Consider the following 15,371-nt stretch of genomic DNA (forward strand, 5'->3'; position numbering starts at 1 on the left):
ACTGATACCACTAAGTTATTTAAAATACCTACTATGGGCCAGACACTGGGTCTAGAGATAGCCGCCAAGGAGCTCACAGTCCAGTGGGGAAGACAGGCCACCCCTTGGGTCATGTCAGAGTGAGGAATCCAGAGCCATGCCAGGACTGACGTTGGGGTGGACCCTAGCCAGCACAGGGAGCTCAGGTAAGGCTGCATGTGGGCTGGCCAGACTAAGGAAAGGTGTTTTAAGAAGTGTGAAGAGTGTGCTTCCAAAGATGACTTGACATATGAGCATAGAGCTTGTGAGTAGTTCCATATGGCTGGGCACACACATCTGTGTGGACATCTGTGGTTTGCTCTGCCCCATATCCATTCTCCTTCTAGATAGAGTCCCTGGACTCTCCTCTGGGGAATCGGCCCAACCCCACTTTCCTGTCTCCAGGATGGGCAAGGAACCAGCAGGCCAGTGAGACTCAACTTGGGGACTTCTGCAGGAATGATGGGAAAGACAAACTCTCTTTCCAGTGGGATGCTGGGTATTTCCACAAGAGAAAGCCTGCCCGGATGAAAGCAGAGTCAAGGGACTGAGAGAGATGGAGACCAGAGGAGATGGATTAGTCCCCTGGATCCAGCCAAGCCTGAAAGGTCCATCCTGGAATTTCCACCGTGTGAGCCAACTGATTCTGGTTTTTCACTGAAATCAGATTGACTAGGATTTGGGTCATCTGTAACCAAGAGTGCAGACTAAGGCAATGGGGCAAGAGGACAGGGGGAGGGTGGATGGACAAGCAGGGATCAGCTCACAGAGGCAGGTACAGGCAGGCTATGGAGTTAAACATTTAACCAGCTACTAGAACAGGGAAGATTCTAACTGCAAACCTGGAGAACTTTGATAGTCTGACTGTGCCTTTTGGAAACAAAATCTCTCCTGGCTGAGAGAGAGAAAGAGAGGAAGAGAGAGTGAGAAAAAAAAATCAATGACTCTTCCAGAAATTTCAGAGCCTTCAGAATACCTCTTCTAGGGTTTTCCCATCAGGATAGATGGCCTACTCTGGAATAGGAGCCAAAGTATTAATTCATCAGTCCCGATGGCGCATATCAATTTATCTTAATTTCTGAAAATACACTCGAGGCTTTCAGACCATTCTCTTTTCTTTGTCACCAAGAAGAAAATGGGTCTCAGCAGAGATGAAGCAGAGGGAATACCGCCCTTTCAAAACGTTCCGCTCTGGCTGAAATGGAACACCTGGCATCACAGGGAGGCGTCTCTGGCACATGAATGGGCTTTCCTGTCCCCTCAGCACAGCGGGCAGGCCTTCCGCGGGGTCTTGGGAGACAATGTGCTGGAAAGGAGCCATCACAGGCTCTGGGAACCCACACTCTCCAAGCCAGGAGAGAGAAAACTGAGGGAGGCCAGTCTCCCTTCCAGACCTGGGCGCCTCCTCATTACACAGAACACTTTCCCCTCGAGAAGAGGGACATTAATTGGATCAAATGAAACAGGAGCCAGCCTCCTTCCCCCTCCCGGGTGAGAGACTTCCAATATGGCTTCATTACTGAGTCTTTTGTAAATTAACTGTGTGGAGAAAAATGCCATTTGTTCTGCTGTAATTGCCTGATGAGCATCATTAGACGGGTCTTTGAAACCCACAGAATGAAGTCTTTTTGGGTTTAGGAACTCCTTTGTGCAAAGCCTTCACTGTTCACTCTTCTCCAGGGAGGGCGTTTCTGAACCGGGACTTCTTGATCACGGGAGTTGGTTTCTGGCCAGTGACACAATGGCTCTGTTTGACGCACCAACACAAAGTTATTCAGTGCCTCGTCCGTGTCAGGCAATCCTTTAGGGACCTGGGATACAGCAGTGAGTAAAACACACACACATTCCTATCCCACTGCCATTTCCATTCCGGTGAGCACTCAGAACAAAGGTGTGCCCATTTCTGGGCACACACTTGGTAGGAAACTTCGTAAGTCAAGATTGTTTGCCGGATTGAGGAATTGTGAGGTTACAACTCTGGATTCCCTGTGTGTGGTTTCACTGTACCCATAAAGATGTGACATTTGGAAAACGAGACTGCATGGCCTAGGGATATGAAACGAATGACATCTGTGCCATCACTTGCTAGGCCTGCACCCATGGCAGACATCACTAATCAATCACTGTCTTTCCTGATTAGCTTGGCTGCAGCTTTGGAATACACAGTGACACAGTGCTGGGTAGCCCCTATCCCTGAGCAGATCGGAGTTGGCTGTGAGAGGAAACCTCTTTGCTATTTCTTACTTAGACTGTCATTAATTCACTTCACTGAGAGGCTGTAGAATATCCCAGTAAATTAAGAATAACCCCAGGAGCGGGGCAAAAACAGATGAAAGGGGGAAAGACTGTGGTCAACTTCACAGGCTCGTTTTCCTCTCAAGTGTCCTTCTCTCCCTCTCCTGTCCCCACAGAGGCCTAGGAAACGTGGCAGGTCAGAGTGCGGGCTCTGCAGTCAGGCAAACCTGGGGCCAGGTCCTGGTTCCATTACTCCACCTATGTGGGGCCTTGGTCTGAGCCCCACTTCCCTGCCTGTGAAATGGACATAATGACGACATCACTCTGCTAGGGATGCTGGGAGGATGAAATAAGCCAACACGTGTGAAGGCCTTGGCACAGTGTCTTGTCAGCTCTGAGCAGGGCTGAAATCCAGCTGTTGCACATCAGAGGGGACACAGACCTGTTTGCAGCTGGCGTCCACTCTGACTGGTTGGTGCCTGGACCCTCATCCCTGTTAAATACTTCGACTATCAGCCCTGGACATGAGTGTTAGTTTAGGGGCCGGGCCCCTTACGGGAGACAGCTCAGAACTCCGGAGGTAGAACAGACACAGATCGCCCTTCAAACCAAAATAATGTTGTGGCAGAATTCCAGGTTGTTTTCTTGCTAAGGAAGGGTTTACGTTCCCCGGTTCCGAACGGCTCAAGTAGCAGTGCGCGCAGTGACGGTAATGATGTCGAGAATGAAAACAGACTTTGGGATGTTGTTAAGGAGCATCCAACCAGCATGGTCACATTTAGTTCTCTGCTCAGCCCTGCGAGAATTCAAATATCATTAAGCTCATTTTGTGGAAGCAGAAACTGAAGCTCAGAGAGGTGAGCCTTCCTTATCCAAGATCACACAGCTGGTCGGAAGAGGCAGAGCTGGGATGTGACCCCATCACCGAAGTCTCAGTCACTGAGACAATGGTCTCTTGCATAAAAAGTTGGTGCCCAAGCTGGGGGCGGGGGGCGCATTGGGGTTGCGTTTTCCCAGCAACGCTGCTACTGGCCATCCCTTGTGGGCAGGGATATGCCCTCCCAGGGCTCCTGGGGATGTTAGCAGCAGGCCCTGGCAGGCCCCAAGGGCACAGAATAAGCTAACCCTTTCCTCAGAGGGGCCAAGCCTCTCTTCTTCACCTGACTCAATGTGGAATCCCACAAGTGAAGGAGAGAAAGTGGCCCTAGAAGTGTGGTAGCTAACTAGTAACCACCATTTCCCTACTACCATTGTCCAAGCTTCTATAGCACATGGGCTGGTGTAGGGTAAATGTTTATTCACTGGATCTTTTTTTTTTTTAACATTTTTTTGTTGTTGTTTAATTATTTTAGACAGAATATGCACGTGCACCCACCCATGTAAGGGAGCAGGGGGAGGAGCAGAGGGGGAGGAGCAGAAGGGGAGGGGGGAAAGAATCTCGAGCAGATTCCCCGCTGAGTGCAGAGCCAGGTGTGGGGCTTGATTGCTGGGCCCAGGGATCATGACCTGAGCCTAAACCAAGGGTCGGACGCTTAACCGACTGAGCCACCCAGGTGCCCCTCACTGGTTCTTTAAAAAATTCTACCAATTCTTGCTGGTTGTGTCCCCAGGTTGTATGTTAAGCACTTCTAAGATATTACCTCATTCAATCTTCACAACAGGTCCGTATGGTAGGTAGTATCATTACTCTCTTATTTCAGATGAGGAAAGAAAGCTAATGGAACTTGGCCCAAATCACCAAGCTCCTGAGAAGTGGAGTTGGGATTTGAAACCACACTTTTCTAAGTCCACAACTTGGGCTCTTGACCACGACTGGTCTCTACGGCCCACTCTAGCAGTGGTGGATACAAAAAGGAAAACCTGAGAGGGGTGGCCAGGAAGCACTCAGGCTACCTCAGGATCTGGGAGGCCAGGGGACATCCTCGGAGCACAGTACTCCCTTAAACTGTGTATCCTGCTTGTCCTGGTTTCTGTTCCCTGCTGCTGGTTCGCTGCATGTCTCACTGGGAGACATGACACCATCCTCACCGGAAGTGAGACCTGTCTTATTTTAACGCTGCTGTCCTATGAAGTGGCCAGTGTTAAGAGCCGTGGTTAGGGCCGGTCTGTGGCAGCCTGAGAAGGCACACCATGTCCACTATCACACACAACAAGGAGTGGCCCATGGCCCCTGACTTCTTCACTTGAGCAACAGGAGCTGCAGAACCCTGAGGGTCCAGGCTTTCCAGGCTTAGGACAGATGCTGAGGGGGTGCGGCAGGGAGAAGGAGGCATCCAAGAAGGCGGCTCACCTTGAATGAGATTTCATACTGCTCCCCTCCCCAGATCTCCAGGCCTGGGTCATACCCGCCCAGTTCCCAGAACCATTTTCGATCCACAGCGAACAGTCCACCGGCCATCACGGGAGACCTGTCAGGGAAGAAGAGTGTGGTGTGAAAACCAAACGCCCCAGCCGCGTGCTCTGAGTGTGAGCGGACACTGCTGCTCCCCCAGGATGGTGTTGCACGCTGTCCTGTGAGCGCAGCCCACATGTCTAGCGGGAAATCCAAGGCCCTTCCAAGGGAGGGCTCAGGCTGTCTTCTATCTTGGCCGTAACATCCTTTCTTAAATGCTACCTTTTAACTGAACCGATCCAAAGCTCCTTTCAGCCGTTACTTGCGAGAGGAAATCATAGGAACATGGGCCTTGCAGCTTCGTTGGCCATGCCTCTCTGGTCCTCCCATACATTCAACTGTCTCAATCAGGTCCCTCCAAGCCCGTCTGGGTGTGGAATCTCTTAGAGAGAAGACAAAACACAGCTTGCTGGGCCCTTCCCCAGACCTATGAAGCAGTCCCTGGGGGATAAAGCCTAGGATTGTTGTGTTTTCAGACAGGTTCCTTGGGTGATTCTCAGTCAGCCCAGCACTGGACATCTATTCTGCTGAGAGATTGCAGAAGAAGACACAGTCTCTGTTCTCTCTGTTAAATTGGGATACAGCGAACTGCACACATTCACTGCCTCATTGCTCTAATCACTGAGTGCCAGCTGAGCGGTAGAGGCTGGGGGAATGTGGAGGTAAATCAGAGTTGACCTGGGACTTCAGGGGATGCTAGTGTGGGTGGGCAGCCTCGTCAGGATAGTAGGATCCAGAAGACTGGTGTGGGGTAACAAGGGCCTCTGGTAGGTGCAGAGAGCACTATGGGAACACCAAAGGAGGGTGTCTGCTTCCAGATCTTGGGAGGTGAGGAGGGAGGCTGGGGCAAGAGTCAAGGAAGGGTGCTTGCAGGGTGGCATTCGAGGTGGGTTTGGACAAGTGGGAAGTGAAGGGAGAAGAAGGAACCCTGGAGAGGAAAACCCCAGGAGCAGGAGCACAGGGATGATAAATTGGGGCACCATGGGCAACAAGACGTCAGCATGGCATCATGCCAAGCCCAAGGGGGATGCCACACTGTAGCCCGCCTACATCCCCCCACAGTGTCTCACAGGCCTGGTCCTTGAGAGGGCTACCAGTATTTGCTGAGGGAAGATCTCTCAGAGTTGCCATCTCCTTGTCAGTCTCCACTGAAAAACTCCAAACCCTCAGACCAGATAACATTCCAGCAGCAACTTCCCACCACCTCCTGGCCTTGGGAACTGCAAGCTCATGGAAATTGGGCTGATTGAAAAAGAACATAGCTAACCCACATGCCTCCCAAGCTTCCCTTAGCAAGTGAGCCTTGACAGCAGAGGAGGGACTCCTTTCAAAGAAAAGCCCCTTGAATATTCACTGAGGGCTCAAATGTGGCAGGTGCTTGCCTGAACTAATTTTTTAATAAGATGGCTACTCCTCGCGTTGACCTCCTGAGATGGGCCTTGTCCTTCTCACCCTGCTGATGCATACAGAAACCAGAGCACAGACAGGTAACTTGCTCAAGGCTTCACAGCTACCAAGAAGGTTTTGAATCTCGAATCTTTGCCAGAGCTCACACCCCTCAGGGCCACAAAACAATTCTTCCTGTCAGGCAGGAGCCATCAAGAGGCAGGTGATGCGTGACCAGGACAGGGGATCGGGGTGGGGAAGCCAGTCCTCCAGCTTCTTCTCTCCTTTACCTATGGTGGGATCTGAGACAAAGCGGTTAGCCACTTAACCCTGTGTCGCCTGGTACAGCAGCCACAGACCACGTGCAGCTGCCAAACACCTGGAATGTGGCTACTCTGAACTGAGATGTGTTGGAAGCATAAGATACACCCCGGATTTCCAAGACTTAGTGTGAAAAAAAGAATAGGGAAGGCCTCATTAATAAGTTCAGGGGCGCCCGGCTGGCTCAGTCAGTGGGACTTGCAACTCTTGACCTTGGGCTTGAGGTTTGAGCTCCATGCCGGGTTTGAGATGACTTAAAAAGAAAATCTTAAAAAAAAACAACAAAAAGCCAATTTCGAAGTGTGGGTCACATGTTAAAATGAGACTATTCTAGGTATACTGGGTTACACAGAGTATATTACAAAAATGAATCTTAGCCGCTTCTCTTTACCTTTTTTATGTGGTCACTAGGAAATTTGAAAGTACTTATGCGGCTCGCATTATATACGGACGGTGCTGACTGCACACCTCTGGGCCCGTCTGCCCATCTACACAGTGAATGTATAGCTGTGTTTCCAAGCTCGCATTGCCATTATATTTCTGAAAGTACCCAGTATTATGAAAAATAAGGTGTCTAGTATCAACTTTCCTTTGTCTCCTGCAGGTTGTGTGGTTTGGGGTTTTTTGGCAGGAGCCGCAAATACCCCGCTTGGAGGGGCAGGGAATGTTTTGGAGCCTTGTGGCTCATGGGAAATCAAACCCAAGACTCTGTACAGGGAAATCAGCCTGGGTGGAAACCAGGGTCAGAGGCCAAGGAGCTGCTGTGGAACCGGGAGGATATTAGCCTTAAGGCATTTAGATACTGGAGGCTCACCTCCAGAGGGAGGCCTCCCCTCGGGTCCTGTCTGTTTTCTGCTGTGTTCAGCAATAATGACAACAATTCTCAGTGTCTAGTGTCTACCGCTCGCTTTCCCGACATCATCTCCGACTCTCACAAAGCTCTATTCCTAGCCCCCCTTTCAGATGGAGAAATCTGAAATTCAGAAATGCTACCTTCTCTGCTCAAGGGCAGGCACTAAGTGGACGAGGCTCGGTTCCAGTGGGGGCTGCCACCAAAGCCCGGGTCCTTTAAACATCATCCTACTGCCCTGTGCCTGCAGACTGCCTGTTGGTTGGCCCCGTGGAGGGGTGTGCAGAAAATGACCCGGATTTTTCCAGTGGCCTCCCCCTGGGTTTTGTCCAAGTACAGTTACAGAAAAGACACTTCTGGAAAGAATCAGGATACAACAGGTGGAGAGTCGCTCAGGAAGCATCTAGGCCAATGGCTCTCAACTGTGGCTGCACACCAGCATCCCCTGGGGCTTTAAGGAGCATGGATACTGAATCCTAGCCCCAGAATCCAGTGTAACTGGGCTTGGGGGTGGCTGGTGGGTTTTGTTTGTTTTGACAAACTCCCCAGGTGACACCAGTGTGCAACCAGGGTTGAGTGCCACTGACCTAGGGCAGGCCTGATGCCTACTGGGAGACACGGGGGAGAGGCCCCGGAGGAAACCAGAGGTGGCCTCTGCCACTAAGCAGCTGTGGGGACTGGACTTACCCTTTCCTCATTCTGCACTGAGAAGATGAACATGCGAGACCCATCTTTACGCACATTTCAAATGTAGGGCCTACAAGTCAGATTACAGTACCAGTTCAAGCCAAAAGGGGTTCTGGTTACCCCAAAAAATCTGTTTTCTGGAGTAGCCCATGTCACCTTGGGCATGTCTCATGTCCTCTGTGAGCAGCAGGGTCTGCATCAGGCAAAGGTCTCCGGAGAACCATACCCACCCCCCCGCCAAGGGCACCTTGGTGAGGACTGTGTGTGGACAAGTAATGACCCCCTTCTCAGATGGGGAGTGTGAGGTGCAGGGAAGCTGGGGTTCACTGGGGTTAAACTGTGCTTAGGCAGGTGTGGTACACAGAATAATGGTCCCCTACCTCCTGGAACCTGGGAATAGGTCATCTTTGCAAAGGGACTTCGCAAATATAATTAGGTGAAGGATCTGAGATGGGGAGATTGTCCTGGTGGTCCCAGTGCAATCACAGGGGTCCTCGGACGTGAAAGGAGGGCCAGAGTGAGAGAAGGGGACATGATGATGAAAGATGGATGGAGGAGGGAGAAGGGGTGGGAGGGGAGAGGGATTGAGAGGGACAGGTGGGGGGAAGGGGGAGAGAGGGAGACTTGGAGGTGTTATGCTGCTGACTTTGAAGATGGAGAAAGGAGCCAAGAGCCAAAGCCTCTAGAAACTAGAAAGTGCAAGCAAATGGATTCCTCCTTAGAGCGTCCAAAGGGGACACAGCCCTGCCAACACGGTGACTTTAGCTCAGGAAGACTCCTTTTCAGACATCTGAGCTCCAGAACTTTAAGAGAATAAATATGCATTGTTTTAATAAGCCAGTAAATCTGTGATCATTTATAATTAGAAAACTAATACAGCCAGGAAGCTGGGTATTGGCTTTCCACAGGTTTTTCCATACCTCCAGCAGGGGAGTCAGAGTGGCCCTCAGGACAGCACAGGATGGGCGCCTGAGAGGCCCTGGCTCTAATTCTGGTCTGGCCGCTAACTTACTGTGTAAGTCAGCTGCACCCTCCCTTCCTGGGGCCTCAGTCTCCCCATCTGCAAGGGGCTGGAGTCCATTACCTAGAGGTCCCCCTGGCTTTCACATTCTAGGACATTACAGGTCCACTCCACACAGTCTCAAACTTCTACCATGGGACAAGCTGTGATTTCCAGAACACTTCCCTAATCTTTCCGAGAGGGTGTGACTAAAGGATGGGACAACCGGCTCCAGAGGCAGACAGAACTGCGTGTGTGTCTGGCCTTGACCCACTTGAGCTGGGAAAGCTGCCTCACCCCCTGGAGCCTTTGTGCCCCCGCTTGGACAAGATGGAGAATAATTCTGACTACCTATGGTTGTGGGGGGTGAAAGAGGACCTGCACACAATTTGCTCAGCACTCAGCTGGCACTTAGCAAGGGTTCAGCCCGTGCTGCTGGTGCTGCTGGTGCTGCTGGTGCTGCTGGCAGTGATTACGACTGCGCACTAGACTTAAGGGACAGAGCCACTGGGCTCACCCCCGTGGGCCGTCTGGCCAACCACAGACATGGACAAGGAAGAGGTGGCCAGCTGGGAGGTCCTGAGCTGAGGCTCTGTGACAGGCTGGGAGGGGCTGTGCTTCCGGTTGGGTACGTCGGCCCTGTCCCCATGCTCCACACCCTTGGGGGAGGGGGTGATCCTGAGTTGGGTGTGTTGGGAAGGGGTCACCGGGTCAGCCACTGGGACCAGCCTGGGTCACTTGTACTTACTCAAATGGGTCGCTGGGGTCAGCTTTCTGCAGTTCTGGAGGAATTGGGATCCGCTTATAGTACATCTCCCAGTCAAAAGCGCCCCGCATGGCATCCCCCGCCTGTGTCTCGTACCGGAAGTCATCGTGGTCAATCACGTCAATCATCGGGCAAACGATGGTCTTGCGGTTCCGAGCGATACGGTCTGAAGAAGCCAAGAGATCCCCGTTAGGGAGGCGGAACGGGGGAGCAGCTAAGAGCACGACCCCGCTCTGCAGCTTACTCACATTTTTAATGTGCCCTGAGTGAATTCTCTGAACACTGGAATTTGAGAATCCCAAGAAGGGAGAGTGCAGGCTTTAAGAAAGATGGGCCAGGCCTCCCATCCCAGCCCTGCTGCCTGTGAGCTACATAAATAATGTCTGTGACCCCCAGTGTTCTTTGTGAAACAGGGAGAAGAGGCTCCGAGTCTCAGGTGGCTGAGTACCAAACACTGTGACAGCTAGAGGCACGTAGCACGGTTGCTTGTAATGGTCAGCACTATGGTGGAGAGAGGCTCATTTTCTTCTGGGAGACCTCTTGTCCTGGCCCGTCAGGCTCTACCTTGCAGGTCCTAACCTTGACTTGTGGCCCAAAGTAGCCCGGCATCCCGGCATGTGCCCCTGACAGTTTCTCAGAACTTCCTAACTATGGCCGGTGGCTGAGTGGCCCTTCCTGTTAGAGTTCAGCTCAATTCTTCCAATGGTGGCAACTCCTGAAGAGGGAATGGGCTATGAGTCCCTCATGACCTGACACGTGCAAGCAGGGCCTGGCAGATCTCTGCTCTGCAGGAACTCTCTAGGCTAGGTGATTCAAGATGGCAGGTGGGCTCCCTAACTGGATGGCCTTTCATGGTCCCCTTTCAGTCAGGAAGAAGCTGATTCTATAAAACTCACTCTGCTCAACCTACCAACCAGAATTTTAAGCTTTGGTTGGCTTTGTTCTTCAATGTTCCTTCTGCGAAGAAGCTGAGGTGTGCCAGCGATCAGGGAAGATGACCTGCCATAAGGGGCAAATGGGCTGTGCTTAGGGGCCCATCTGCTTGGGCCAGCAGTCAAGTTCAAGGCTTGGAGAGTGGAGCCTGGTAGGGCCAGTGGAGGCTGGCAGCTGCCTAGGGTTCAGGCTTCATCAAACAGAGTTTTCTTCCAGGAGAGAAAGCAGCATTTTTGCCTTTTTCTAAGCTACAAGACACGATCCACAGGTGGGTCATGAAACTGATCCAGTGTGTGTGTAAAATGAACCAAAAAAGAATACTGACTGTCAGGGTGCATTCCAAGTGATAAATACTTCTTCAGGAAAAGTGTTTTAGTCCTGTTGTATGGGTGTGTGTTTGAGTACCGGATTGAGATGTCCAGTGTATTTCTAACTGTGGCACATGATCAAAACAGATGGAGAAATGCTGCTTTCGGCAGTGTATTCTCTGGCTGCCAGGGCCAGTGCGCTCATGCTGTGTTTACAAGCCCGCCAGGGCTGCCCCTGCCCCAGCTGCATTGAATCAGAATCTCTGGGGGTGGAGCCTGCGTCTGCCTGGTGAATGGGCTCCCGAGGGATGCTTAGTGAAGTCAAAGAAACTTCTCCAAGGAAAGGTCTAGAGAAGTGCTTCCCTTCCCAATTATTCAGGGCTGTGCAGGGGATTTCACTTCTACAGAGGCTCTGGGCCCAGGACACAGGGCTCTGCTGGAGGTTGGGTGATTGTGGGAGGTGGTAGGTCAAGGGTGGCATCAGACAGACAGCATTCCGGGGTGCTGCACTTGCTGGGGGACAGAATGCCCAGGTCCAGACCCTGGTGTCATCACCTATGCGCAGCAGTACCTTGATAAAGGTTATCTGATGCCTCTGAACCTTGGTTTCCATGCCGACAAAATGGAGAAAGACAACACCAGTCTCCTGGGGTCCCTGTGAAGACCGAGTGGGACAGTGGGGCCAACATGCTCAAGCCAGCCTCTCCCACATGTGCACATCCCATCAGCACACCGAAGACATGGTCTGTGACCAGGCTTGCGGAAAGCAGCTCAGAAGCTGGGCATCTCCCTTGTTCTCTTGGCGCTTTAGTTTTCTCATTTGTTGTATGTAGATAATAACGCCTGGCCTGTCTGCTTTACCCCATACCCATCAAATTCAAATGTGGCTGTGTCATAAAAAGCTAAGGGACTAGCAGAGCCATGTGGATGATGATGACGACGACGACGAGAGTAGTGGTGGTGTAAATGAGGATCAACAGTGGCTTTCCTTTGGGGGGACTGAACCCTTCTCAGGCTCAGGAATGCCTCATCGCCACAGAAGGTGGAGTGAGCTATGCAAGGAGGTGTTTGTTCCCTGTTTCGAGACAAAAGCCCTGATGCGCACTGTGGGCTGCTTGTCTGAACAGGGACAGACTTTTACATCTATACCACCCGTTCACGTTTCTATCGGAAAAATAAAAAATAAAAAGACGGAGCATGTTTCTTCCATGTATTCTGCAGATTATGACAATTACCCTCATGTATTTCCATAGAAACAGAGTTAAGGGCTATTTAGGCTCCCAGCTCAGCTTCACGCCCCACCACTTGCTTCTCTTTATGAGTCACTGGATAACCCAACAAATGGGTTGTTCTTCAGCACCGTCAATTAGGTGATTGATGGTAAGGCTTTTTTTCTTCTTCTTTCCCTTTTTCCCTTTCAGTAATGAGAGGCAGATGCAGACACCTCTTGGCTTAATTAAATAAACAGTGTACCAGAAAATTTGTGTTATATCCTTTTCCTAACCCGGTGGGATCCTGGACCTTTGGGGTCAGAAGCATGAGGTTCCATGCTGATCAGTGTCAGAGAACAGATTTGCTGGATTATCCCATTGAACTGGGTGGGTTTTGCTTCCAGTTCTCACCTCTGCTTGGTGGCCTAACCAGGGCTTCTCTAAGTGTGGTCTCTGGAACAACAGTGTGGGCACTACCTGGGAGTTGGTTAGAAATGCAGCTTCTCAGGCCGTACCCCTAGATCTCCTCAGTCAGAAACTCTGGGGTGGGTCCAGCACTCTGTTTTTTTTTTTTTTTTTAATATTTTTATTTATTTATTTGACAGAGAGAGATCACAAGTAGGCAGAGAGGCAGGCAGAGAGAGAGGAGGAAGCAGGCTCCCCGCTGAGCAGGGAGCCTGACTCGGGGATCATGACCTGAGCTGAAGGCAGAGGCTTTAACCCACTGAGCCACCCAGGTGCCCCTAGCACTCTGTTTTAATGAGTCTTTCAGGTGATTCTGATGCAGGCTCACATTGACCCTAAACTTTAGTCCCCTTTGGTCCCCAGATCTCTGTTGTGGACAGCATACCCACCCGTGTGTTAGGAGTTCAGCTTCTCTCTGACAACTCTTCTCTGATTTGCCTCTGTCCCTGTCCCTCACCTGATTCCCGGTCTCAATGGCTCATTTCCTTGATGCCCCCCTAGCTCCAGCTCACCGCCGTCAGTGAATCTGAGCTCTGCAGAACTCAGACCTCTTCCTCAGCCAGCTATGAGGCACCTCACCGCCCAGAATCCAAACCTCAAGCCTCCCTTCTGTCTGCAAGGCTGTGGTGGATGGCTGCTGGATCGTGCTACTCTGTCCACAGCCCTTCTCTGATAGCTGTCAGAAACTCTCCAGAGAGGAAAGGAGTTTAGGGAAGGCAGTGTGGTGTTGTGAGAGTGGACAGACTTTGGGGCCAGACAGATGGTAACTTTGACACTTACGACCCAAGGGAACAATACTGAGTCACCCAGTATCTCTGAAACTCAATTTCTTCTACAATTCTGACCTGGCATGGTTTTCTGAGGACTGGGGATAATGCTTACAAGTTTCCTGGCTCGGTAGCAGTGCAGTGAAGGTTAACTATTCTAAGTTGCTAGGATAATGTCCCCCACAGTTTGGCTCCTACCCGTAGACAGCCTTGGCTTGCTTTCCAATAAAGCTGGAAGTGATCTGGGGGAAGCAATCATGTAAGTAGATGTTAGTGTGCTGTAGTCACTTCCCCTCTCAGCTTTCTTCTCTATAAAATGAAGGGACAGGGCCTGAGTGGATTTTTAAGGTTTCTTTGGGCATTCCTGCGTCCTTGGGGCACCTGAGCTGGCTGGGTGCATCTCAAGCAGCCAAGGGAAGCCGCGTGGACGATCCCTGCAGAAAGCTGGGGCTACCTAGCCTTGGGAGGCCACTTACCGAGCAAGGGGGGGAGCCAGTTGACATTGGCTTCACAGTGCGAGTCCAAGAATGTGATCACATCTCCCGTTGCTGCCGAGGCCCCCAGCATTCGGGTCCTTATCAGCCCTTCCCGTTTCTTGGTTCGAAGAATCCTCACACTGGGGAAAAGGGCCATGTAGTCTTCAAGTGGCTTCTTCAGGTGCTCTGTGAGAGGGACAGAAGGGGACAGACGGGTAAGAACTGCTGCTTAGTGACCATTCTTCTCACCCCTCCCTTACGTGTGCACTGTACTTTATAGTTTAGATGCAGCTTTCCCACAAGATGCCTCGTTGGCCCTTACAGGTGGGATCAACACCTGTACGCCCTACATGGGAAAACTGAAGCTAAAAGTGGTCCAGGGACAGTGCTGGGCCTGGAACACACAGAGCTCGTCTGTATGAGAGGGTGCGCAGCGCGCGGTTTAGGCATGACTGGGACCTAATCCCCCTCTTTCCGGAAACAGTACTCCGATGTTGCTTTGTGAAACTGCCACCCCCCCCCCCCTTCTTAGGAGATGCTCACTCCAACCCCTGGAGCCGAGGGGCAGGAGCACGTGGCATGGGTCCAACCAATCAGGGCCTTTAATTTCCTTGCCTACAGTGTGATTGGTTCAGGGATAGCCACGTGACTCCAGTAGCTTCAAATAATGAACACTTGAGAATTTTTTTTTTTTTTTTGAACTATGGAAAAATGAGGCCCTTGAGTTTTACTAGAGTTGTTAAGTTGGTTGGCCATAAATCTGGAGGTGCTGGTGACAGCTTTGGCAAATGAGGTGATGAGAGGTGGGAAGCGGGATTCCTGCTGGGACTGAAGTAAGTGTAAAAAGAGTAGAGATGGAAATGATCCTGATGGCGTTTTGATTCCCCAGATCCCCCTGTGCCCCCGGCAGGCAGACTCCTACATGATCTTACTACATGTGAAACAAATTCCTCTTTTTGCTTATTCTATGTGGGCTGGGTTTTTGCCTTGTGCTTGGTAAAGTTGTTCTGAATATATCTCGAAGGTAGTTTCTTTTTACTAAAAGTCCCAGACTTAACACTGGTGTCTCTTGATTTTATTTTTTTTTAATCTTTTAAAAATTTTTTATTAACATATAATGTATTATTTGCCCCAGGGGTACAGGGCTGTGAATTGCCAGGTTTACACACTTCACAGCACTCACCATAGCACATACCCCCCCCAATGTCCATAACCCAACCACTCTCTCCATACCCCCTGCTCCCCAGCAACCCTCAGTTTGTTTAGTGAGATTAAGAGTCTCTTATGGTTTGTCTCCCTCCTGATCCCATCTTGTTTAATTTTTTCCTTCCCTACCCCCCAAATCCCCCATGTTGTCTCTCAAATTCTTCATATGAGGGATATCATATGATAATTGTTTTTCTCTGATTGACTTATTTTGCTCTGCATAATACCCTCTAGTTCCATCCACATCGTTGCAAGTGGTAAGATTTCATTTCTTTTGATGGCTGCATAGTATTCCATTGTGTGTGTGTGTGTGTGTGTGTGTGTGTGTGTGTGTGTGTGTGTGTGTGTGT

General features: G+C 50.8%; 1 protein-coding gene across 1 annotated transcript in view; it reads right to left on the minus strand.

Moving 5' to 3' along the window:
* The window catches only part of LOC111140912 (polypeptide N-acetylgalactosaminyltransferase 10), a 212,982-nt gene that overhangs the window by 29,578 nt on the left and 168,033 nt on the right, over window positions 1-15,371 (minus strand). Inside the window, exons 5-7 of the mRNA XM_022493173.1 lie at window positions 13,816-14,001; window positions 9,638-9,821; window positions 4,544-4,661 (exon numbers count right to left, since the gene is read on the minus strand). Coding sequence (XP_022348881.1) covers window positions 4,544-4,661; window positions 9,638-9,821; window positions 13,816-14,001 — 488 coding nt within the window. The remainder of the gene's footprint in view (window positions 1-4,543; window positions 4,662-9,637; window positions 9,822-13,815; window positions 14,002-15,371) is intronic.

This window comes from Enhydra lutris, unplaced genomic scaffold (genome assembly GCF_002288905.1).
Source record: "Enhydra lutris kenyoni isolate GAN:26980312 unplaced genomic scaffold, ASM228890v2 scaffoldscaffold5, whole genome shotgun sequence".
Taxonomy (NCBI): domain Eukaryota; kingdom Metazoa; phylum Chordata; class Mammalia; order Carnivora; family Mustelidae; genus Enhydra; species Enhydra lutris.